This window comes from Palaemon carinicauda, chromosome 38 (genome assembly GCF_036898095.1).
Source record: "Palaemon carinicauda isolate YSFRI2023 chromosome 38, ASM3689809v2, whole genome shotgun sequence".
Lineage (NCBI taxonomy): Eukaryota > Metazoa > Arthropoda > Malacostraca > Decapoda > Palaemonidae > Palaemon > Palaemon carinicauda.
The window spans coordinates 60,684,721-60,711,033 of NC_090762.1; the positions used below are offsets into that span (position 1 = coordinate 60,684,721).

General features: G+C 39.3%; 1 protein-coding gene across 4 annotated transcripts in view; it reads right to left on the bottom strand.

The window, feature by feature from the left end:
* The window catches only part of LOC137630662 (putative inorganic phosphate cotransporter), a 254,167-nt gene that overhangs the window by 128,494 nt on the left and 99,360 nt on the right, over positions 1-26,313 (bottom strand). For all 4 annotated transcript variants that reach the window (XM_068362275.1, XM_068362276.1, XM_068362278.1 and 1 more), the window contains one exon: positions 8,293-8,495. In XM_068362275.1, the coding sequence (XP_068218376.1) occupies positions 8,293-8,495 (203 nt within the window). The remainder of the gene's footprint in view (positions 1-8,292; positions 8,496-26,313) is intronic.

Below are 26,313 nucleotides of genomic sequence, written 5' to 3' on the forward strand. Positions count from 1 at the left end.
AGCTTCCTCCTGCTGGGGTAAAACCTTCTTTCCTCAGGAGGAGGTGAACAAGGTTCTGCAAGACGCTGCGAGAGCAAACCAAAATTTGTAAGTGAGGTGGGGCCTCACTGACAAAAGGAAGGTCGAAGTCCAAAAGCAAGCTTTCTTCAAGAAGAAGCAGAGAAAAGGGATTTTGACGAAGGAAAAATCTATTTTGCTCTACAGGTCATCCTTCTGCAAGAACATATGGCTTGGCAAGGAAAGGGTGGGTCCGTACAAAAATAACCGGGAAGGGTTTCACCGGACGTCACAGGTCTCTCCCCAGAAATAGATTTTTCCTTCGTCAAAATCCCTTTTCTGAGTTGATCTGTGACGGCCGGTGAAAAAGTACCAGAGAATGCTTCCAAGCCCAATAAAGTAATAACATAATGCGGAGAATACAATCACCATGTACGACAATAATATAATATAATAATTTAAGAAACATCCAATTACCAACTAGCCAAATGACATAGGGAGCGTAAGGCTAAATAACTAAGACGACAAGGAATCAACTGAGTGTCGAATCACAAAAGGCATCAAACCTTACATGTCAAAGCATATCTAAACCTTAAAGGAACCGTAACTACAATAACAGTTAAACCATAGGAATTAAACATGGTTCAAATAGAAATAAATTTCTACTCAGTACAGTGGAACCTCTACATACGAATTTAATCCGTTCCAGAACCAACTTCGGATGTAGAAAATGTTCGGTTGTCGAAACGAATTTTCCCATAAGAATACATTGAAATAGGATTAATCCGTGGTTGAGCCCAAAAACCTATGATAACTTCTTTATAAACTACTACACATAATTTTCCCATGAGAATAATGAACACTAAATTAGATAATAGACATGTAAATAAGAAGAATAGACATGTAAATAAGAAGAATTAGCAAAAAATGATAAATAAGAAACGGGTTTTTGGCGTCACTTTACCTTAGAAACTCCAGCGCAGGTGTTGTTAGTCTTGCTACGCAGAGAGGAGACGGACGGGCGGCGAGGAGGTAGAGAGGTTAACTACCATAAACGTACACTACCGTAACTTATTCTAACTTACACTAAGTGAACTTTAACATAACTTAGCTTTTTTTTTTTATAATTTATATTTTTTTTTACATTTTCTTTTTTTCTTTTTGATGATTAATTTTAATCACTTTCACTCTCTACACTTAAAATTGATTGAATTTTTTTCTCTTCACTCTTTGCTGTTTTCTTTGAACCACTTCCTTCCTCTTCATCACGAGTTCGCTTCGTAGTTTTTTTAAAGAAGCTATCGATAGAAAGTTGCTTGGTACAGCTTTTCAGAATGTTTCGAAAATAAGTTAGGGAAACATCATCAAACTGCGCAGCTACACGACAAACCTGCAATTTCTTTGGATGGTATTTGTCGATGAAGTCGACCACGTCTTGATATTTTCCTAACACCTCTTTTATTTGCGCGGAACTTATTGCAAGTTCACTCATACGGACGCCACGCTCATGCTTTTCAATAATTCCTTGCTTTACTTCTAAAGAAAGCATTCCCTTATTCCTTTTCTCACCACTACCACTACCACTTGCGAAACTAAGCCTTTTAGGACCCATGATTTTCGTAAAATACCGTAAAAGGATGAATGTAAAAAATCACGATTAAAACACAATTAATAGCAGAACGCACAGGGCACAACCACATAAAGCCAACGAGAACAGAGGACTGACCCAAGCCACGCTAATTGAGGGTCCCTCCGAGGTTGAAGTGCTGCCTTCTATTGGCGGAAATAAAAAACACATCAGGCGCTATGAGCACCGACTACGCATACGAGTATTGTTTACTTCGGGTGTCGAAAAAAAAATTCGGGTGTAGAGTAGGAACGTGTTCGAATTGTACTTTGCGTGTCGAAAAATTCGGATACAACAGGTACAACGAAAATTGCTACTTCGTGTGTCGAAATAAAATTCGGGTGTAGAGTCAAAAATTTGCTCGAATTTTACTTCGGATGTTGGAAAATTCGGATGTAGATACGTTCGTGTGTAGAGGTTCCACTGTACTTGGGATCGAACGCTAGCCCCTTCTAATGAAAAGCCAGGTCGAAACCAACCATGTCATGAGAGGCTATCTACTGTTCCTTGAGACTCTGGTCAGTGAACAGATGAATCAATAGAATACTGATATCCAGTAACCACGTAACATGTAACTATAAACCTCATCGGTAGGTAAAATAATGTTAACCCCGGTTCTGAACGTCTGAGTCAGGGGTGGCCAACCTATGGCTCATGCGCCAACAGTGGCGCATTGCACGATTACAAGTGGCGCACTATACCCCAAAGATAGTAAATTGAATGACTTTTCTTTAAAATTGCTAAATATGTTCATATATTTTCATTGGGACTTTCAAGAATAGCTAATGAATATTATCAACGCAAATTCAAAGTGTCATTAAAGTAAGTACAGTTTACTTTGTATTCATGTTAAATCCTTTCCTTTACAGCTAAAACAAAAGATTGGCCACCCGTGGTCTGAGTGATCTCTGTTGCCACCGGAGATCCGGTGACAAAGGTCCGTCATAGTGAAAACGTGAACATCAGAGGTAAGATAATATTAACCTCAATGCTGATTGTCTGTGTGATATCCGGTTAAGCCGGAGATTCGATAAAAAAGGACCGTAATAATGAAATGGTGATTATTCATGAAAAAGGGTTCGTACCCTGGTTCTGGTCGTCTGATTGATCTCTGTTTGTACCGGAGAACCGGTGACACAGGTCCGTCAGCGTGAAATCGTGACCCTCAACGGTACGATAATACTAACCTCAATGCTGATCGTCTGTGTTATCTCCAGTGAAGCCGGAGATTCGATGAAAAAAGGACCGTTATAATGTAATTGTGATCAATCATGACAAAGGTTCGTGTGCAAAAGGCCTCAGCCGGAGTCTGAGTGGCGGATTTCACCGTTGCACTCCAAATATCTGACAAGTTCTCACCCAATGAGTATCCATTATAGCGGAGCTAAGGGTGTCGGCATAAAGCGATCCCAAATAATGACTCATACACTAACGTAACCTATTAATAGTGCTAGCTCTATTAACAGTAACCACATCAATAAAACATGAATATCATTAAACGTAATATCATCAACTCGGAGAATAAGAGGAGGCAGGAATAACTCGTGATCGTATAAAACGGAAAACGGGAAATCCACCTCCTCTACTCGAGCTTAATAAAGAAAACGAGAGAAGGGGTAACTCGTATCTGTAGAAACAGAATACGAGCACTCTATGCTCACGCTCTCAAGGTTACATAATAAAAAACCAAAATCACACAATAATATGATAAGAATAATGATAAAATTGTAATAACCAAGAACGAAGAATAACGACAACGCAACAATTAAACATAAAGATATTGTCTAAATCGAGCACCTTCCTGAGGCGTGAACATAACTATAACAAAGACTAGATCGATATTCTTCGTCCCAATTGGACTTGCTAGCAAATAAATACCATAGTAAAAAACAATAATAAATAATGATAATAATATTGGTCATAAAACGTAAGTGATATAACCTAGATGACAGAGTACCAGAAGGGCAATATTAACTTGAAAAACTACCAAATCGAAACAAACCAAAATGGCTGCCGATACCGAGGACGGCCAAGCCTCTTCCAAAATTAAAATCCACATTACTGGAATGAGAACAAATACCCGGTACTGAAAAAACTGTCAAAACAAACTATGGTACTTAACATTGGTAAAGGTGAAGTAGCAACGTCAGTCATGTTGAATTAACGACAATCACTTGCAAAACACACCTAACAAAATAAATAACGACTTAGCGGGCAAGTCCAAAACAGAAGTATGACCTGGAGAGCGCAAGTAGTAGGTGTCGGTGGGGTAGTCCAACTGTATTCTCTAGGGCCTCTCACGGCCCTCCCCTTTGATGAAGGGATTATCTAAATGGAAGACAGCCTGTGAATAGTGGTTTACACACGCCCTTGTTAAATACACGACACCAACAAGGTGTTCGCGCGAGGGTTGTAACCTCTGCATTCCATGCTTTTATCTTTCTCTAGTATATTTGGAAAATTTATATTAGAAAAGTGTAAAGAAGGACCCTTTTCACCGGCCGTCACAGATCGACCCAGAAATACCCCTTACAAGACGAACCGGGGTCACTACCATCAATCGTCAGTTACCCACTCGTCATCACAGTCTCCCTCTGCTTAGACGTTTCTGCAAACGAATCCCCCTCAACAGATGGTCTACCTCACTGCTCCCCCAGGTACACAACCCAACACCGTTTGGATGCCCTCGCCTGCATACAACCCTAGCTACGAACCCTCGGGTTCCTTTCGTGGAACCCAGAGAGGAAGCTACAGGGGTAGAGGACAGTTCCGCCAACGAGGCGGACCTAGGACAAGGGGTGCTCGGGGAGGGAAAGGACCTCGATTCACTCCCTCGCAATGATTTGGTCCCGGTAGGGGGGAGACTTTACCACTTTCGAGACCATTGGACCTTCAGTCCGTGGGCTCACAGCATAATCTCCAAAGGTTTGGGGTGAAAATGGTCACAGGGTTCTCCTCCTCCACCAGTGACCTTCTTCCAGAAACCCACTCCCATCCTGAAAGAGTACACCACAGAGTTACTCAAGAAGAAAGCAATCAAACGGGTTCGATCGCTGAAGTTCCAAGGCCGCCTGTTCACAGTTCCGAAGAAAGGCTCGTCAAAACTAAACTCTTACATTCTCTGCGACAAGTTCCGGATATTGACTATCTCTCAGGTATGGACCTTACTTCCCCGTGGGGCCGTCACCACCTCTATCGATCTTACCGACGCCTATTATCATGTACCAATAGCTCGAAACTTCTCTCCTTACCTAGGCTTCCGCCTAGGCAGGAAAGCCTTTGCGTTCAAGACATGCCTTTCGGCCTCAACATTGCTCCCAGGATATTCACGAAACTGGGAGAGACAGTGTTAGAACAACTCAGGAACCAAGGGATACAGATCATTGCTTATCTGGACGATTGGCTCACTTGGGCTCGGTCGACCCTGGAATGCAACAGAGCTACGAAGAAAGTACTTCGATTTCTCGCCAACCTGGGATTTCGGGTCAATCTCCAAGAGTCCCGCCTGCAACCATCAGGCCACTTCGAATGGTTAGGCATTCAGTGGGACCTTTCAAAGCACAAGCTGTCCCTTCCTTTCAAAAAGGTAAGAGAAATAGCTTCCAAGATCAAGAATTTTCTCAAACACAAACAGGTGTCCAGAAGAGCCTTAGAAAGAATCCTCGGCCTTCTCCAATTCGCTTCAGTAACAGATCTCCTATTAAAAGCCAAACTCAAAGACATCAATCGAGTTTGGAGAAAGAGAGCTAAAGTTCCTTTAAGAGACAAGGTCTCGAAGATCCCCTCTGTCTTGAAAATGAGACTATGCCCATGGTCCGAACCAAAGAACCTCTCCAAATCGGTTCCTCTACAATTCCCACCTCCACAAGTGACAATTCATACAGACGCATCTCTGAGTGGATGGGGGGGTTACTCCGAACATCAGATGTTTCAGGGCTCTTGGTCACTCGCCATGAAACAGCTCCATATCAATGTTCTCGAAGCCATGGCAGTGTTCTTGACCCTGAAGAGACTCTCTCCTCCGAGGTCGACCCACATCAGAGTAGTGTCAGACAGCACAGCCGTAGTACACTGCGTCAACAGAGGAGGATCCAAGTCACCCAACCTGAATCAGATCCTGGTCACTATCTTCGCCTTTTCAACAGGAAAGAACTGGTTCCTGTCAGCAACTCACCTAGCGGGAGTCCAGAATGTGATAGCGGACTCACTATCCAGGACGAAACCACTGGAATCAGAATGGTCTTGAGACATAATTTCATTCCGGTAGATACTCAGGCTGGTTGCGGGCCTCCAGGTAGATCTATTCGCAACTCAGATGAATCACAAACTTCCTTGTTATGTGACCCCAACCATGGACCCTCAGGTTTATGCCATGGACGCATTAACCCTAGATTGGAACCATTGGAAGATTTACCTATTCCCTCCAGTGAATCTTCTAATGAAAGTTTTACACAAACTACGCTCCTTCCGGGGGGCAGTGGCTTTAGTAGCACCTTACTGGCCAAAGAGCAGTTGGTTTCCTCTCCTCCTCGAGTTGAAACTCCGTCCCTTTCGGATCCCATTCCCCAAACTGACCCAAGTAGTCCAAACTCAGACTGTGTCAGATTCCTCAAGGATAGCCAAAACCCTAACTTTGTGGACTTCATGAAGTTTGCAGCTCGTAGAGACGCAAACATTGACCCAGAAAACGTACTCTTCATCGAATCAGACAAAAGGGACTCGACAATTCGTCAATATGATTCGGCCGTTAAGAAACTAGCAGATTTCCTAAAGAATTCAGACCATGCTCGTATGTCTCCGAATGTAGCCATCTCTTTCTTTAGGTTCCTATTTGACAAAGGCCTAGCCGCTAGCACTATAACCACCATCAAGTCAGCTTTGAAGAAGATCTTCCTTGTTGGGTTTAACATTAACCTAGCTGATTCCTATTTCTCATCTATTCCAAAAGCGTGTGCTAGGCTTTGACCTTCGGTTCGTCCACAAAAGGTCTCTTGGTCTCTGAACGATGTCCTCAAACTTGCGTCAGACACGGACAATGAATCCTGCTCTTATATCACTCTTCTTAGGAAGACTATTTCTCACGGCTTTGGCCTCAGGTGCTAGAATCTCAGAACTAGCAGCTCTCTCACGAAACCCAGAAAGCATAGATTTCCTCCCTTCAGGCGAAGTACTCCTTTCTCCGGACAGAGCTTTACTAGCTAAAAATGAGGATCCGCAAAATAGGTGGTCCCCTTGGAAGATTATTCCTCTTCCCCAGGATACTTCTCTGTGTCCAGTCACTACTCTCAGGGCCTTTTTAGCTAGAACTGCCACCCGCTCATCTGGCCCCTTGTTTATCAGGGAACAAGGAGGTACTATTTCCATTCAAGGTATCAGACAACAAATCCTCTACTTCATTAAACATGCTAATCCGGAATCATTTCCCCATGCTCATGATATACGGTCAGTAGCTACCTCCATCAATTTACTTCCAGAACATGGACTTTGATGGCCTTCAAATATATACGGGTTGGAAATCTCCTATGGTTTTCAAACGCCACTATCTAAAGAACTTAGAGGCCCTTAAATACCCAACGGTTGCAGCGGGGAGTCTTATCTCTCCCCATTAATCTCTTCTTCTTCCTTTCTTCCATCTCTTCTCTTCTCCCTCCTACCCGCCACTCACACCACGTCGCCACTCTCCTGGGTGGTTCGTTAGCCCTAAGATATTTACCATGTTTAATTCCTATGGTTTAACTGTTATTGTATTTACCGTTACTTTAATGTTTAGATATGCTTAGACATGTAAGATTTGATGCCTTTTGCGTTTGGACACTCGGATGTTTCCTTGTCTTCATATTCATTTAGCCTTACGTTCACTATGTCCTTTGGCTAGTTTGTAATTTTATGTTTACTTACATTATTATATTATATTATTGTCTTACATGGTGTTTGTATTCTCCTTACTATGTTATTACTTTATTGGGCTTGGAAGGCATTCTCTGGTACATTTTCACCGGGCATCACAGGTCGACCCAGAAAAGGGATTTTAACGAAGGAAAAAACTATTTCTGGGGAGAGACCTGTGACGCCCGGTGAAACCCTTCCCGGTTATTTTGTACGGACCCACCCTTTCCTTGCCAAGCCATATGTTCTTGCTGAAGGATGTCCTAGAGGGCGCTCGTGTTAGGTGTCGGTGGCGTGGTCCAAGTGTGGTTTCTAGGGCCTCTGTTACGGCCCTTCCCTTTAATGAAGGAATTATCTAAATGGAAGACAGTCTGTGAATAGTGGTTTTCACATGCCCCTGCTGTATACACGACACCCACAAGGTGCTCGCGCGAGGGTAGTAACCTCTGCATTCCATGCTTTTATCTCTCTCTGGTATATTTGGAAGATTTATATCAGAAAAGTGTAAAGAAGGACCCTTTCACCGGGCATCACAGGTCTCTCCCCAGAAATAGATTTTTCCTTCGTCAAAATCCCTTTATTGAAGTCATGTAGATTTTGTGGCAACCATCTGATCAAGTATACCTGTAAACTTTATTATGGTAAATAATGGCAAATTACAAATAACATGAATAGGAAATGCTTGCTTTAATTAACCTAAGAAATTACAATTACAAAACAATATCAAATGGATACACAGTCATTCACATAAAGTTAAAACTAGGTAACAAAAGTCCACAAACCTTATTTCTTCTTTGAGAATGTATATCTTCTGGTGGCAAAACGCTTTTCTTGGGGATTTCTTCGATCAGAAAGAACCACAGAATACTCCAAAGAATTCCAGATGCCCCAAAAACGTAGAATACCGATGGCCAACCTCCAAGAAAGCTGGAACTTGCCATAACACCTCCAAGAGCCATTGCAAAGACGTTTCCAAACGTGCTACCTATTCAGAGATTATCATAATTTTCATATTGCATAACAGAAGACTTCATGATTATAAGGATTTAAAGTATGGAAAACAATTAGTTTTTATCTTATCATAATGTGCCATTTTATAGATATTAAACACAGTACAGTGTATATAATATATGCTTATATATCATCATCATCATCAGCTGTTATTAGTCCACTTCAAAACCAAGGCCTCAGATATGTCGTTTCACTTGCGTCTGTTTGTGGTCTTTCTGTGCCAGTCCACACCCGGAAACTTTCTCAATTCATCAATCCATCATCTTCTCTTCCTACCCCTGCTTCTTACAATCTCTAGGGACTCATTCTGTTATTCTTAACGTGTATCTATTGTCTGTCATTCTCATTATATGTCCTGCCTATCACCATTTCTTTTTTCTTACATGTTGTTAGAATATCCTCTACTTTATTTTGCTTTCGTATCCATGTTCTTTCTCTGTCTCTTATTGTTATTTCCATCATTATTCTTTCCATAGCTCTTTGAGTGATAACTAGCATAAGTTCTAAGGCCTTATAGTCTAGTTGGTAGAGGGGGTCTGCGTCCACCCCCCGGAAATCAATTTCTAATTGTTGTCTTCCTATGGGGAAAAATGTGTAGAAAACGGTTTGCTATGTTAAAAATTTGAAATATTGTCCCACGTGCCTATTTTATGCAAATTAAGCCGCCATTACATGAAAATACTAAAATCGCTATAACTCCGCCAATGCAACAGATAACTGCAAAAATAAGGTGTCTAGACCCAGGTTTTGAGGGTCTAGCATCAATATAAGACCAGTCTCATAGTGACCACATGTGTTCCTGACATGTAAGATATGCAAATTAGTGCCGCCATTACTGAAAAACCTATTTTTACCATATCTTTGCAAATGTTATAGCAATCGTGAAGAACGTGTTGTCTGTACCCTTGTTTTATGGGTTGATGTTTATTATTAGACTATATTTGAATGTGCCTTTTGCTTATTTGTTTTATTATAATGAGATATAGTCAGGTAATGAGAGATTCTGAGGGTACTTACCAATTAGTGTTTATTAAGCAGTGAAATATTTTTTATCATTTCATCATAGGTGGCAACACTTTACTGAATAGGAGAGGATGTGATTCATTGAATCCGTGTCATTTATATTGGATGAAGCAGTGTGTTTTTCAGCAATTTATGAATCATTCTAGGTTTATCTTTTCTAGGTTTATCATAATTTAGTCTGCTTATAGTCAGATAGGTAAAAGGTGTTTATATAATCTCTCAAGCTCTATTTGATAAGACAATTAATGCAATTACTTGCATGACTTAGTGTCATTGGTAGTAATATTTCAAAACACTTCATCATGTTGGTTATAGGCCTATACTTCTCATTTCAGAGTAATAGTTTTGGTATAAGTTCGCCATCATGCCAAAGCGAAGGAATGCTGAATCTGCCAGCACTGAACGCACCAGCCTGAGCAAAAAGCCTGCTTCACCTGCACCTGTATGCATGCTTCATGTGTTATCCATCTCTGATCATGGGCCTTTTACCCCACTCAGTAGAATCAAAGGAACTGCATTTGATAAACTAAAGCACCTTCATGAAATCCGGGACCTGCGGCTCTGTCAGCCACATGCATCTCCCTATCGTATGCAGTCTGTATGCGACCAGATTCCTGAGACTGTCCCCGAGGACCTTGAAAATAATGGGTATCACCGTCAGTGTTATCAGCGGTTCTCTGGCAATCTGCATCTTATAGAAAATAAGACAACTGAGGAACCACAGGCATCCACCTCGCTATTGCATTCACCTCGTAGACATTCAACTGGACCTGTCTTTTCAGAGGAGTGCATTTTTTGTGAGAAAGTAGAGATCAAAGGTGCTGATCGAAAAACTGTACGACCTGTCCATTTCTCATCTTGGAGAAACAAGGAAAATGCATGGGAACAAATTGAATCGAGAGCTGAAAAAATGGGCATGTTTCGGCTTCATAGACGTGTGAAAAATGTAGACCTCTTTGCTGTAGAAGCAAAACATCACCCATCATGTTTGAGATCATTCCACACCGCATTTGCTAACTTTGAACGCGGGGTTAACAGAGCAAATGACCCAAAGCGTACTGAACACGCGAAGATTTCGGCCGCTTATGAGAAGGCACTGAATTTTATACGGGAGCACATTCGAACTCATGTCATCCAACGGAATGAAGTCCTGCGTCTAACATCATTGCGCTTGCTCTATATTGAAGAACTGAAACGCAATGGGCAGGAGAATGAAAACTACCGCTCAGAGAAACTCCTGAAACGTCTACAAAATGATTCAATCAAGGAGCATGTGTCCTTTCTGAAGGTTGATCATGACAAACTTGATGCAATTTCATTTTGGCTTGTGTACAATTCCAATATTTCGGTTAACGATGCTTTAGCACAAGCTTACACGCTTGGTAGCAAAGACAAATACCAAAACGCTGCTCTGCTTCTTCGCAGTAATATTCTACAGGCTTACAAAGACTCCAAAGTCCTCCCATGGCCGCCAACATTAGATGATATGGACCTCAGCTGTGATGATCTACTACCATCTGATCTCATTCGTTTTCTAAGCATGGTGATGTCAGGAAAAGAAGACATAGATACAAGTGAAAAGATGAAGCGACTGGTATTCTCCATTGGGCAAGACATTTGCCGTGCAGTGTCAGATGGAAAATGGAAATTACCAAAGCACATGCTACTGTGTGTGACCGTTCGACACTTGTTTCGTAGCAAGCAGCTCACCAAGATATTGCACCGACTTGGTCACTCCGAGACATATGATTTTGGTTTAGAGATGGAAACTGCACTGGCCAAGGTCCTGGATGAGGTATCAACCTATCTCACACCCCAGATTGTGACAGGAGAGGGCAACATGGTATTTCATTGTGAGTGGGACAACCTCAACAAAACTACAACGCGGGCCCAGTTTCATGAAAAGACCCTTGAAATGGCTGGCCTTCTTGACGATCCTGACTGCCCAAGGGCTGGGAGGCATCGCGAGCTTGAGAAGGCAGAGATAAAGAAGAGTGAGAAAGCTGTTCAAAGAGTCATCACTGCTGTCAGAAACTTCACGAATCCATTCACAATCCCAGATAAGGACAGGCTCTACTCCTTAGCCTCTGGTTCTCCTACATCCAAGGATGTTGAGAGGGATGTGCTGGAAGCTGACGCTGTAGGAAAAGCTGCAAAGGCTGACTTTATTACACGTTTGCAGAGCGGCCACCAAGGAAGCTTCTTCGACCCAATCAAAAGGAAGAAACTCAAGACCATGGAGGCATGTAACAAGAAGATCAAGCTCACATCATCGCAAGGAAAGGTAAGTTTATATTTCATTGAGCAAGTTATGTATTGTTAAGGGACTTTTGTACAATCTGTATTACAATATAAAATTATAATATATATTGTTATTTCAGGTCATACAGTATCAGGAGCAAAGCAATGTTGCATTCCTTCTCCTTGTGAAGTCACAGTGCCTAGATGAACCAATTGACTTGGATGAACTCATGAAGTACAGCCTGATGCCAGTGCCTCCAAGTATTGGAACATCAGATGGATTTTTTGCGAAGACCAACAAAGCCACCATTCTGCACTACCTGATGGAAGAGTTCAACCAAGATGAGCTGCCTTATCCAAAGGATGCCCTATTCATCCAGGATGGAATGGCACTTCTCCATGTCCTTTCTAACTTGCCCCCGACCTGTGGGGAGATCTGCCTTCAGATACTTGACCAGATGATTGCCAAAAAACATTTCTTGTTCTCAACTGACAGCTATTTTCCGGGATCCATCAAAGCTCAGGAAAGACTTCGACGTGGCAGCTCAGAGAGGATCATTCTTGCCGGACCAGCAACAAGAAAGCCATACGACTTCAAGGTGTTCCTTGCAAATGACGACAACAAGAAGCAGCTCTGTCAACTCATGCTGCAGGTATGGAGTGGCCAACAGGCGGCATCTAGACTGGAGAGAACCGAGATGGCAGTACTGATTGTCGAGGGGAGAGCTCATCAGTTCGTTTCCAAAGAAGGCAAGGTATGTGAAATTGCACCTTTATTTTTAGGATGACTACATTCATTTACATGTTAATCCAAAATATGCTCAATGACCTTTTTTGTTTCAGGTCGAGGTGCTTGAGATGCCCACTATATACAGTAACCAGGAAGAGACAGATACGAGAGTGGTGTTGTACCTACATCATGCTGCTGCTCTTGGTTACAAGAATGCTGTGGTTAGAACCCCTGACACGGATATCTTCGTGATTCTACTCTACCATGCCCATGCTATCAAACTGACTGTGTACCTTGATACAGGATCAGGAAAGCAACGTCAGCTCATCAATGTATCTGAGCTTGCACAATCATTAGGGGAGGACTACTGTGCTACCCTTCTTGGCTTCTATGTCTTCACTGGGGAGGATTGTACCAGTGCTTTCAAAGGAAAAGGGAAGGTCGGTCCACTAAAAAAGCTTGAGAAGAACCCGAGATTCCACAAGGTGTTCAGAGAACTTGGGAATGACTGGAGCATAAATGGCCTAATGTTGAACCAGTTAGAACAATTCACTTGCTTGATGTACAGCCAAAGTCGTGATTTGTCTGTGGATGCCGTCCGATCTAAGATGCTTCGAAAGATGGTAGGAGAAAATGAAAAATTAACATTGAAATCTAAGGTGGACTTTGCTCGCCTCCCTCCATGTCTTTCAGCATTGAAGCCCCATGTCCAGCGTGTGAACCACCGGGTTTGTTTGTACAAACGAGCTAACGAACCCATTTGTGAAAAGCCAAACCCCTACGACGAGGGCCAGGGATGGATAAAGACAGAAGAAGGCATGCTGGAACCATTGTGGTCATGTGGTCCAGTACTACCTACCTCACTAGTTGATCTCCTTGAAACTATTGATGATCAGGAGGAAGCAGAAGATAATTGCGAAGACGAAGAAACAGATTCAATTGACTTCGACAGCGATGAAAGCGATGACGATTGAAGCTTGTGATGACAGGGAACATTTAGATGATTTCCAGAAGCATCTATATCTTAATTTTTTTTTCTTCTTAATGTGCAAATGACACTTGTGATGAAAAAACGACTGGTCTTATGATGTTCTTTCACCCTTAAAATACGAGTACAGGCAACACGTTCTTCACGATTGCTATAACATTTGCAAAGATATGGTAAAAATAGGTTTTTCAGTAATGGCGGCACTAATTTGCATATCTTACATGTCAGGAACACATGTGGTCACTATGAGACTGGTCTTATATTGATGCTAGACCCTCAAAACCTGGGTCTAGACACCTTATTTTTGCAGTTATCTGTTGTATTGGCGGAGTTATAGCGATTTTAGTATTTTCATGTAATGGCGGCTTAATTTGCATAAAAAAGGCACGTGGGACAATATTTCAAATTTTTAACATAGCAAACCGTTTTCTACACATTTTTCCCCATAGGAAGACACCAATTAGAAATTGATTTCCGGGGGGTGCACGCAGACCCCCTCTACCAACTGTACTATTAGTATGGCTCCACGTTTCTGATGAAGTTAATACTGGTATGATCACCTCATTAAACACTTTTCTTTTTAGAGACGGTGGCAATTTACTTTTCATAACCTCATTTTGTTCACCAAATGTTCTCCATCCCATGCTTATCCTCCCTTTAGTTTCAGTGTTGTGTCATAGAGGAACACTTACTATCTGTCCTGAGTACATATATTCATCAACAATCTATAAAGGCTTGTCATAACTCTTTACTTGTTTTGTCTCTGCATTTTTATTGAACATTATCTTAGTTTTACTCATATTCATTTTCAGTCCTACATTTCTGCTTTCCCTATTCAATTTTTCAATCATAATTTATAACTCCTCCCATGATTCACTAAACATAACTATGTTATCTGCAAATCTCAAGTTGTTACGGTATTCACCATTAATTCCTACATTTTCCCAATATAATTTCCTAAAAACTTCTAGGCATCCTGTCAATAATTTACGATAAATGGGGTCACCCTATCTAACTCCTTGCTCAATCCGAATTTTCTCACTATCTTTATATAGTTTTAGGATTGCTGTACTTCCTGTATGGATATCTTCAAGTGTTCTAACGTAAGATTCTTCTATCCCTTGTTAATGAAGGGCTTCACTACTGCTGAGGTTTTGACAGAATCAAAAGCTTTTTCATAGTTCTTTACAATTATAATATAAATATATATATATATATATATATATATATATATATATATATATATATATATATATATATATATGTGTGTGTGTGTGTGTGTGTGTGTATGTGTATGTTTACATAAATGCATGCATACATACATACATATATATACATATATCTACATCCTGTGAGACATCAACAAAGAGATGGAGCTGGGGGGCGAGTGACTGCTCCCCGCACTCTAGTTTTAGGGTGTTTGAATGTGCGTGGATGTAGTACAATAGAGAGTAAAAGATGTGAAATTAGAAGTATGTTTAGGAATAGAAGGATGGATGTATTGGCCTTGTGCGAGACAAAAATAAAAGGAAAGGGTGAAGTGATGTTTGGTGAAATGTCTGGTAGAGTGTCTGGGATTGAAAGGGGAAGAGCTAGAGAGGGTGTGGCTTTATTGCTGAGTGAATGGATGACAGGTAAAGTAGTGGAATGGAAGGAGATATCATCTAGGTTAATGTGGGTAAGGGTTAGGTTGGGTAGGGAATGTTGGGCGTTTGTCAGTGCGTATAGGCCAGGTAGTGAGAAAAGTGAAGAAGAGCGGAATGAGTTCTGGAATGAATTAACTAGGTGTGCAGAAGGACTGGGTAGAAGGAATTATGTAGTTGTCATGGGTGATTTAAATGCTAGAGTGGGTGCTGGAGAGGTAGAAGGTGTCATTGGGAAGTATGGCGTACCAGGTGAAAATGAGACTGGTGAGAGACTGGTAGATATATGTGTTGAGCAAGAGATGGTGATAAGTAATAGCTTTTTCAAAAAGAAAGATAAAAATAAGTATACATGGGTAAGAGTGGCAAATGGAAGAGTAGTAGAAAGGGCATTAATGGATTATGTGTTGATAACTAAAAGAATGTTTGGAAGATTGAAAGACGTGCATGTGTTTAGGGGTATGGCTAACGGTATGTCTGATCATTTTTTGGTGGAAGGAAAATTAGTTGTAGCAAAAGAGTGGGGGAATAGAGTAGGTGGATGTAAAAGGGAGCTAGTGAGGGTTGAAGAGCTAATAAAACCGGGGGTAAAGAGTAAATATCAGGAAAGGTTGAAAATGACATATGATGAAGTGAAAGTAAGAGAAACTGGCAATTTAGAGGAGGAGTGGAAGTTAGTAAAAGAAAATTTTGTTGGGATTGCAAGTGATGTGTGTGGCAAGAAGGTTGTTGGAGGCAGCATGAGGAAGGGCAGTGAATGGTGGAATGAAGGAGTGAAGGTAAAAGTGGAAGAGAAAAAGAGGGCTTTTGAAGAATGGCTGCAGAGTAATAGTGTAGAAAAGTATGAAAAATATAGAGAGAAAAATGTGGAAGTAAAGCGCAAGGTACGTGAGGCAAAGAGGGCAGCTGACCTGAGGTGGGGTCAGGGATTGGGTCATTCATATGAAGAGAATAAGAAGTTTTAGAAAGAAGTGAAGAGAGTAAGGAAAGCTGGCTCAAGAATTGAAGAGACAGTGAAAGATAGAAATGGAAGGTTGTTAAAAGGAGAGGAGGCAAGGAAAAGATGGGCGGAATTTTTTTAAAGTTTACTGAAAGTTGAGGATAATAGGGAGGCAGATATAATTGCTGTTGCAGGTGTTGAGGTACCAGTGATGGGAGATGAGAATGAGAGAGAGATTACAATAGATGAAGCGAGGAGAGCAATAGATGAAACGAGAGTAGGAAAAGCATCTGGTATGGATGGTGTGAGAGCTGAGATGTTGAAGGAAGGGGGTGTGACTGTACTTGAATGGTTGGTGAGATTGTTTAATATGTGTTTTGTGTTGTCAATGGTACCAGTAGATTGGGTTTGTGCATGTATTGTACCACTATATAAGGGTAAGGGAGATGTGCATGAGTGTTGTAATTCAAAAGGTATTAGTTTGTTAAGCGTAGTTGGAAAAGTGTATGGTAGAGTAATGATTAATAGGATTAAGGATAAAACAGAGAATGCAATCTTAGAAATACAGGGTGGTTTTAGAAGAGGTAGGGGTTGTATGAATCAGATTTTTACAGTAAGGCAGATATGCGAGAAATATTTAGCAAAAGGTAAGGAGGTGTATGTTGCGTTTATGGATCTGGAGAAAGCGTATGATAGAGTTGATAGGGAAGCAATGTGGAATGTGATGAGGTTATATGTGTAATAAATGAAATAGTTTGTTATTACATGTTTAAAACACATGACGTAATACGTCATTTTGGATGAAGATGCTAGCGTGAGATTTGCTGTAGTCATATAAAATCATAAACAGGATGCACTATGCAGCCTTGGCAATGTAACATTTTTCTGAAACGTCAACACCAATGCATCAGTGTGTGAAAGATTGTGTCGTCACCGGATGCAGGTGTCTTCCGAGAAAGAATGTAACAGTTTCCATATTGTGTTTAAATGCTACGACAACTAAGCATACGATATCTGTGATATCGATAATTTAAGCAGTTCATATCTATACTTCACCTGAATTGGTCATCCGACCAAACCAGCTCCACTCCTATGATGGAGATGTTTAACTCTGTTGGTTTTAGAGAATAAATACTTTTTAAAGCTAATAAGATGAACTTCATTATCAAGACTTAACATCTTAAACAACACATACTCAATGTGTGCTTATAAAAGTAGCAACACTAATAAATGGTGGCAGCGATTAAACTCTACGAATCAGAGAAAGATCTTCAAGTAATTATAATAATAAACTCTAAGAATTAGAGGAAGATCTTCAAGACATCAAAATAAAGCTGTAAAAACCAGAGAAAGATCTTCAAGAACTCAACGTTAATGTATCTACAATTTTGACTAAGTAACATAGTCCATCGAAATCTATAACATTTAATGAATGTTATACATACAAACTGATGAACTGGATCTTCAATCAACATCCTAGGAAACCCAAGGACTGACGTTCAACGCTTACAAAACATATCCAGGAAGCTCTACATTCAACGGAAACTGGAACGATACATCACTAACAAAACATCGAGAGAGAGAGAGAGGATGTGACGACATCACACAGAACCATATATAAGCTAAGTACAATTTTTTAAATTCATTCCAGTTTGGGCAGTGAAGTGTAGTTATCACGAGTCGTTAGTCGATTATTACTGGGGTGAGTGGTTTGCTAATCTTTTATTTTCCTTTCATTAAAGGAAACTGTGTTCAACTCCGAATTCTCATCTAGAATTTTTTCTCTCTTTGTGCTAATTCCTTTTTCTTTCAGAAATTTACAGGAAATATCTTTGTGTTCGGTTTTCTTTCAGAAATTCACGGGAAATGTCTTGAGATTAGTAACATTGTTTGGGGAATTTTATTATACATATGCGTTTACGCAGTGGACGTCTGTATTCATATAGATATTTTGATAAAATTGCAAGGGGTCGAAGAGATAGGAAAAGAAATACAGCATTCATGACTCCCCCTGTGAGCCCTACCCCTGGACCTAGTGGCGTAGGCCAGACTAATCCTCCCCCAATTGTGACGCTTGTAAATGCCAGGTCAGCAATCCTTCCTTTTCAGGGTAGAGTCAATGGGTTCTTGCCTCAAAATGTGGAGTCATGGATTTCATCCGTCGATGCCCATTTAAATGCCAAAAAAATCGTAGACCCTTTTGTACAATTACAAGAAGCTAAAAGTTTTATAGATTTTTCTAAGGGGGATGGAAGTGCGTATTTAGGAGGTGTTTCATTTCAAGAAGCAGTTACCTGGGATGATTTCAAAGTTAGGTTACGCGCGGTCTATGGGGGTGAAGAAGCCTTGGATGTAGTATTAACGTTAAGAAATACACTTAATCAAGCCACTATGAATCGGCTTAATGTTATTGAGAGAGCAACTCTCATAGCTGATAGGCTTAATGAATATCAGGACATTTTAGGTAATTCCACTTGGGTTACTAGAGATAACATCTCCGTGAAAGATTTTTTACGATTAATGTATTTAACTTGCATGACACTTATGTTACCTCAAGCTTTAGTGCGGTGTTTTGATAACAAGTTAACGCCTGCAAGTACGGAATTGGATGTATATAAACAGATAAAAAAACACATGTCTAAGCGTCCAGATCTCGATCCCGTGTTAACTCAAGTTTTTGCAAAGAATGAAACAAAGCCACAAACAGTGAACGTAGTTAATAGTCAAGTAGCGGGAATGACGTGTTATAATTGCAAACGTCAAGGTCACTTAAGCACGGACTGCAGAACGAAATTCTGCTCAATTCATAATAGTTCGACACATTCATACAATCAATGTTACTCGCGTAAGACACAACAGAATCCCAGAAATACACAGTCAATTCCACAGTCAGTTCCATATGGAAATAAAAAGAAAAATCCTCATTTTAACAATAAGAAGAAACAACCAAATGTCAATGCAGTTCAGAGTCCAAAGCAAACAAACACTTCTTCGAATATCGCTGAGCCTGGGTCGTCAAACCAGACCTCGCAAGGTCAGACTAATTTTCAGAATGTGCAGAGCAAAGCAAATACCACATAGTTAACTCCAGAGGGGAAGAGAGTGATGTTGGGTCAAGGTCATTCATGTCAACATCAATAGTATTGAATAATCAATTTAATGTTTTATCAGATAATTGTGAGACAATAGATTTTCCTATGAAACACACGGCCGAATTAAATAAAACAGTGCATGCTCCCGTAGATTTGCAACGAATTCATACGATAATAAGCCAAAATGAGTTACGACCAACCTTATATGCTGTAAATTTAGAACACAAATCCTTTACGTTATTTTTTGACTCTGGTAGTCCACGTAATATCATGGATTTGAAGACACGTCATTTGTTGTTTTCGAACTTTCCGATTGAAAAATCCGGAGTTAGACTCTCGGGTATAGGAAATAATGAATTAAATGTCATAGGCATAACTCATGTTCAATTCAAAGTCGGTAAACGCACGTTTGCCGATACATTTGTTGTTGTACAAAACATTGATATGTATCCAGCTGTAATTATAGGATACCCATCTATGGGAAATCAAAACATTATCTTAGCCCCTGCCAAGCACGGCGTGTATATCAAAGGGAAATTCTATAAGTCTTCTAATACCTTAAAATCAGTTTTGGATAAAAAGGAAACGACAAATGTAACCGTAACGTACGTTGAAGAACCAATAACTTGTCTCACTAATAAAGAAATAATATACGCGACCCAGCAGAATTCTCGTTCACCCGTAATATCATCTTGCACGCAATCTATCGAGCCAAACGTACCTTCGAATTTAATAGTGCAAATAAAGAAAACATTACCGGGATCTGAAATATTAATCCTTTCCGACACTTTGAAAACTAACGGATTGTCTGTCACACAAGCTATTTATACAGTAGGCTCACATCAACAATGTAATATTGAAGTTTGTAATCATTTAAATAACACTTTAGTAATTCACAAAAATCAACATATCTTGGATGTAGAAGTTTATAAACATCGTATTCTTACCGTTGCTGAAATCAATCACTCTCAATCAGTTGCGGATGAATCCCTTTTGCGATCTATTAAAAATAAAATCAATAAAGACATTCAAGACGAAGAAATTCAGCAGAAAATTTTTGGACTTTTAACTAAATATCATGATGTTTTTTCCACTACGGATGGATCCTTAGGAAACACAGATGTGATCGAGCATCAAATAAGGTTAAAGGACAAGCAGAAAATTATCTATGTACCCTCGTACAGACTCCCTATGAAATTCCAGAATGAAATAAATGATGAAGTAGGTAAAATGCTGGAAGGAGGAGTCATTAGGAAATCAAACAGCCCTTATAATTTCCCTTTAATAGTTGTACCGAAAAAAGATCGAACATGGCGAATCTGCGTCGACTTCCGTCGTCTAAACGAGGAGACGATCCCTGATCGATTCCCAGTGCCATGTACTGACGATATTTTGTCTTTGTTAGGTCAGAATAAATATTTTACCAGTTTGGACTTACTTAAAGGCTTTCACAAGATATCATTAGAAGAAGATAGTATCCCATACACAGCCTTCAGCACAGCCAGGGGACATTATGAATTTTTACGGATGCCTTTTGGTTTACGTTGTGCTCCTATAACATTTACAAGAATGATTAACATAGTGTTTGGAGACTTGTTAAGGGATATGTTGCATGCCTATATGGATGATCTTGTAATCTTTTCCAACACCTTAGAAGAACATCTACGTAAGTTAGAACTAGTACTACAGAGATTAAGACAACATAACTTAAGGGTAAAGATTAGTAAGTGTGAATTTTTCAAAACAGAATTAATATATTTGGGTTTCATGGTGTCAAGCCAAGGTCTTAAAGTAGTCCATGATAAGGTGTCGGCTATACGTAATTTTCCCATACCTACTAATGTCAAGGGAATACAGCAATTTCTGGGTTGTAGTGGATATTACAGGCGTTTTATACGCAATTATTCAATAATAGCCGCTCCTTTAACTGATCTTACGAAGAAGGGCGTAGATTTCATATGGTCTGAGCAACATCAACAGGCGTTTAATACCTTGAAAGATGAACTGTGTAGTTCTCCTATCTTAAAATTTCCTGACTTCGGTAAGGAATTCTTCATTGCAACAGATGCCTCAGACTTAGGAGTAGGAGGGGTATTGCTTCAGCAATATGATAAACAATTTTTCGCGATAGCTTTCTATTCTCGAAAATTGAGAACTTCCGAAAGTAAGTATGCAGTAATAGACAAGGAAGGGCTAGCTATTGTTAATTCACTAGTGCATTTTAAGTTCATAATTTACGGTTATCCCGTTAAGGTTCTTACTGACCATAAACCACTAACAGAGTTCTTTAAAGGCTTCAACCACAGCCCTAAACAAACTCGGTGGCATTTGATCATTCAAGATTTTGGCACAAGAATCAGGTATTTACCTGGGAAAGCAAATATCATTGCGGATGCATTATCACGCAACCCCGTGTCATCTTGTACGGAGCCTTTAGCTGAATTAATAGATATATCGACATCCATGCCTATTGTTAAAAAGATATCTGAACAAGAAGATTTAGGCTGGAGCACTGAATTGTTACAGACTGAGCAAAGAAAAGATCAGAAAATAGAAACAATTATAAATGCTTTGAAAGGTAATCATAAGGAAAAGGGATATATAAAGTATAAGCAGCAGAATTATATAATCAAAGATAATATTCTGTGTAGGACTGTGACAAGGAAAACCCGCAATACACCACATGTAACTAACGACCAGGTAGTAGTACCAATCCCACTAATATCCACTGTCCTGAATTGGTTGAATTCAAATCCATTACATGGACACCCGGGGTTCTCATTAATGTCACAGAAAGCCAAATCATTGTTTTATTGGCATACGATGCTTACAGATATAAAAAGACACATAGCTAATTGTCGCACATGTCAGGAAAACAAAGGGCATACGAAAACACCTGTCAGCCTAGGGGCTTATCCCGTGCCCAATCAACCCTTTGAAAGAATACATTTAGATTTGTTAACAGGATTTTACGAGTCAGACAGAGGAAATAAGCACCTCTTAGTAATTATAGATGCTTTAACTCGATATACAGAACTAATAGCGCTTAAAACTAAAACTGCGATTGAATGCGCTAGGAAGTTTTACAAGTGTTACATTTGTAAACATGGAATTCCACACATGATAATCTCAGACTCGGGTGGTGAATTTAATAATCACTTTCTTACCTCATTGTGTGAATTCCTTAGCATAAAGAAAATAAATACCATGATATATCACCCAGAGTCGAATGGGCTAGTGGAAAGAGCAAATAGGAAGATTTTAAATATATTAAGAGTAACACTAGGGGGATCAGACCCCAACTGGGATATTGCAATACCGGCGGCACTGAGTACTCTGAATCATTCATATCATATATCAATTAAAATGTCACCGCATGAAGCATTGTATGGTACCCCAGTTAGAACACCTTTCCATGTATTAACGCCTACAACTAATCTATCAAATCCTTTAAAAGAATGTATAAATGCAAGTATAAGTCGATATGATATCCTTCGAAAGAATTTAGAAGAATCACAAATCATAATGAAAAGGAATCATGATAAAATAGCGAAGCCAACTAAAACATATACCGTGGGTGATAACGTTTATATACAAATCAATGTGCGTAAAGGACTCAATTATAAACTAACACCTAAGTTTGAAGGCCCATTTAACATTTTGGAAACATTAATGGCCAATAGGTTTAGAGTTCAAAACGTATCCCAACCCACGGATGAGAGAATAGTATAATTGGCTCACATAAAAAAAAAAAAAAAAAGAGGGAAAGTGAGGGAAATTTTTTTTATTTTATGTGATTAAAAGTTTTTAAAAGTTTTCTTCTTGATACAGGAGTAATTACATATATTTTTCTCGTTACAGGTTTCCAAGATGAATTTTTTGTTGTTGGGAGTGATATTGTTCGCTTAGACATTTTTCTCGTGTGGGATGAGCTCTAAAACTAAAAGTATAGATTTTAAATATGGCACTATAGTTGAAAGACAAGAAGACGTTTTTATTACATCGAGCAACGTAGTTGTAGAAGTGAATATGCAAGCAATTTTTCTTCAAGAGAATGATGTCACTAGCTTAAGAACCGCCATTTCAAGGTTTTCTGCCTCATTGGATGAGTTGCATAGAAGACATTTTCATTTGACTACAGAGAGTTTGCTTGGATCAACATTAAAAGTTGCAGAGATGCTATCTGATGACTTGAAAAATAAGACTTACGAGACAGGATCTTTGGCTTATGACCTTTTGATGTGGACTGTAGGACACGAACATAAAGAAAGACGAAATCCGTTTATTTATGCTGCATTAAACATCTTTGGGTCTATTGCAAGTTTAGGTTTAGGAATTTCCAATCGTTTTAAGATTAGTAATCAAAATAAGAAAATTGAGTTCTTGACTCATGAAGATGAATTGATTATGTCAGAACTAAGGAATCAGTTAGCTTCAATCAATCAAATTATGGATTTAGTAAATGAACATTCAAATAATATCATTCAGATTATGGAAGTACAGGATTTGTTGGCAACGTTAACGTATTATGATTCAAAGATAGATCACATACATAACAGAATTGCACATTTCATTGAGAAATCCAAGGATTATGTAGAAGCTATCACGTTAGCAACTAAAGGTGTACTGTCGCCCCATTTGTTGCCTATAAATTACTTAAAGTTAATTCTGGAGAACGGAAGGGATAAACTAGGCTATGTTCCTTTGTTAGGCGAACGTAGGTTAGAACTTTATTACAGCCTAATTACAGTAAGCGTTGATAATAACAAGATTAGGATTACGATTCCCTTTGATTCTTCTGATGCCTGGCAATCTTACAGGATATCACCATTTCCGACTTTCATGACGAATCACTCAAATCCAGTAATATCCAGTTTGACAGGACACGTATTGATCTCCCCAGACAAGGAAACATATACGGTCATTAAAGACTTAAATCAATTAACTCACTGTTCAGACGCAATGGATAGAAAAATATGTACAGCTGACTCATTTGAATTCCATAAAAACTTAATGGATTCATGCGAGTTAGGTATAGTGCTAGAAGGTGCTCTCTCCCATACAAGTGAAAATTGTCTGGATAAGCTTTATCCCTTTGACAATAATGAGTTCAATTGCAGACTGAACAATGGCTCGTGGATACGATACGACAAGGACGGCTTCAATGTATCATGCCCTGACGGATCCACATCATTCGCCCACATCTTTGTTGCAGCAGATCGTTGTATCGGGACTTCCCCTAATTCCATGGTGACTGGACTAAGGACACTCATCAGAGAACGAGCCTACTTCTCGAACTTCACGTGGACATCTACAATGCCAGCACTACCTCTCCCGTACAATCAACAGGTTGCCAAGCGGTTGATGAAATTGACCGAGATGGACCACCTGTCACCGACTTATAAGGAAATTCTTCACCCCATACTACTAGCAGGATTAGGCATCACGGTGATGATATTTATCGCCATGAACATCCTTGTTTGGCGTAGGTTACGGTACAGCAGGAAGCTAAAACAACGTTTCGCCATGTCCAGACAAAACTCCTTATTTAATTCAGTTTAAAGCCGTTTGAAGTGGCCACCTCATTCGCTAAAGGAGTAAAATGTTTGGAAATTGAGTTTGTAAGAAAAGCTGTTAGTACGCTAGTAATATGTAATTGAGGAAATTTTTGAACTTTGCAGTGTTAAAAATACATTTAAAAAAACATTTAAAAAAATATAAATCATTTTTTCTCTCGGCATCTAATAAAATATATAAGCCGGAATGTTAAAAGAAAAGAGGAAAAAAAATAAATAAAAATAACAGAATCTATGGGCATCTAATAAAATATATCAGCCCTATATATAAATAAATATATATATATATATATATATATATATATATATATATATATATATATATATATATATATATATATATATGTACGAAACCGTGGTACGTGTACGTACCAGGAATTCGTGTTTGTGCACTAAAATTTAATCTTTACCAAGGTAACAAATATTTTTATTAGTTACCGTATTGTGTTAATCTATGTTTCTGATAAAGGTAACAATTATTCTTTAACAAGTTACCGAATCATATGTATATCAGTATATTTTCTTGGTAACATATAATCATTTGCTAGCAATGTACCATATATATGATCTGTATTTATCATGCATTTTTTTTCTTTGCTTTGATAATATCTTTTCATATGCATTATTGTTATTATTTTTTGATGTGCCTATTTGGACATTCGTCCTCATTTGCTTATGGCTAAAGTTAAACAAAGAATAATACATATGTCCAGTCACACCTAGTAAACATGTTTTGGCTTGTTAAATTTTTTTGAAAAAATTGAGATAGCTGGCCGAGCTAATGTAATAAATGAAATAGTTTGTTATTACATGTTTAAATCACATGACGTAATACGTCATTTTGGATGAAGATGCTAGCGTGAGATTTGCTGTAGTCATATAAAATCATAAACAGGATGCACTATGCAGCCTCGGCAATGTAACATTTTTCTGAAACGTCAACACCAATGCATCAGTGTGTGAAAGATTGTGTCGTCACCGGATGCAGGTGTCTTCTGAGAAAGAATGTAACAGTTTCCATATTGTGTTTAAATGCTACGACAACTAAGCATACGATATCTGTGATATCGATAATTTAAGCAGTTCATATCTATACTTCACCTGAATTGGTCATCCGACCAAACCAGCTCCACTCCTATGATGGAGATGTTTAACTCTGTTGTTTTTAGAGAATAAATACTTTTTAAAGCTAATAAGATGTACTTCGTTATCCAGCTTTACACATCTTAAACAACACATACTCAATGTGTGCTTATAAAAGTAGCACACTAATATATGGAGTTGGTGGAAGGTTGTTACAAGCAGTGAAAAGTTTCTACAAAGGTAGTAAAGCATGTGTTAGAATAGGAAATGAAGTGAGTGATTGGTTTCCGGTGAGAGTGGGGCTGAGACAGGGATGTGTGATGTCACCGTGGTTGTTTAACTTGTATGTTGATGGAGTGGTGAGAGAGGTGAATGCTCGAGTGCTTGGACGAGGATTAAAACTGGTAGACGAGAATGACCATGAATGGAAGGTAAATCAGTTGTTGTTTGCAGATGATACTGTACTGGTTGCAGAC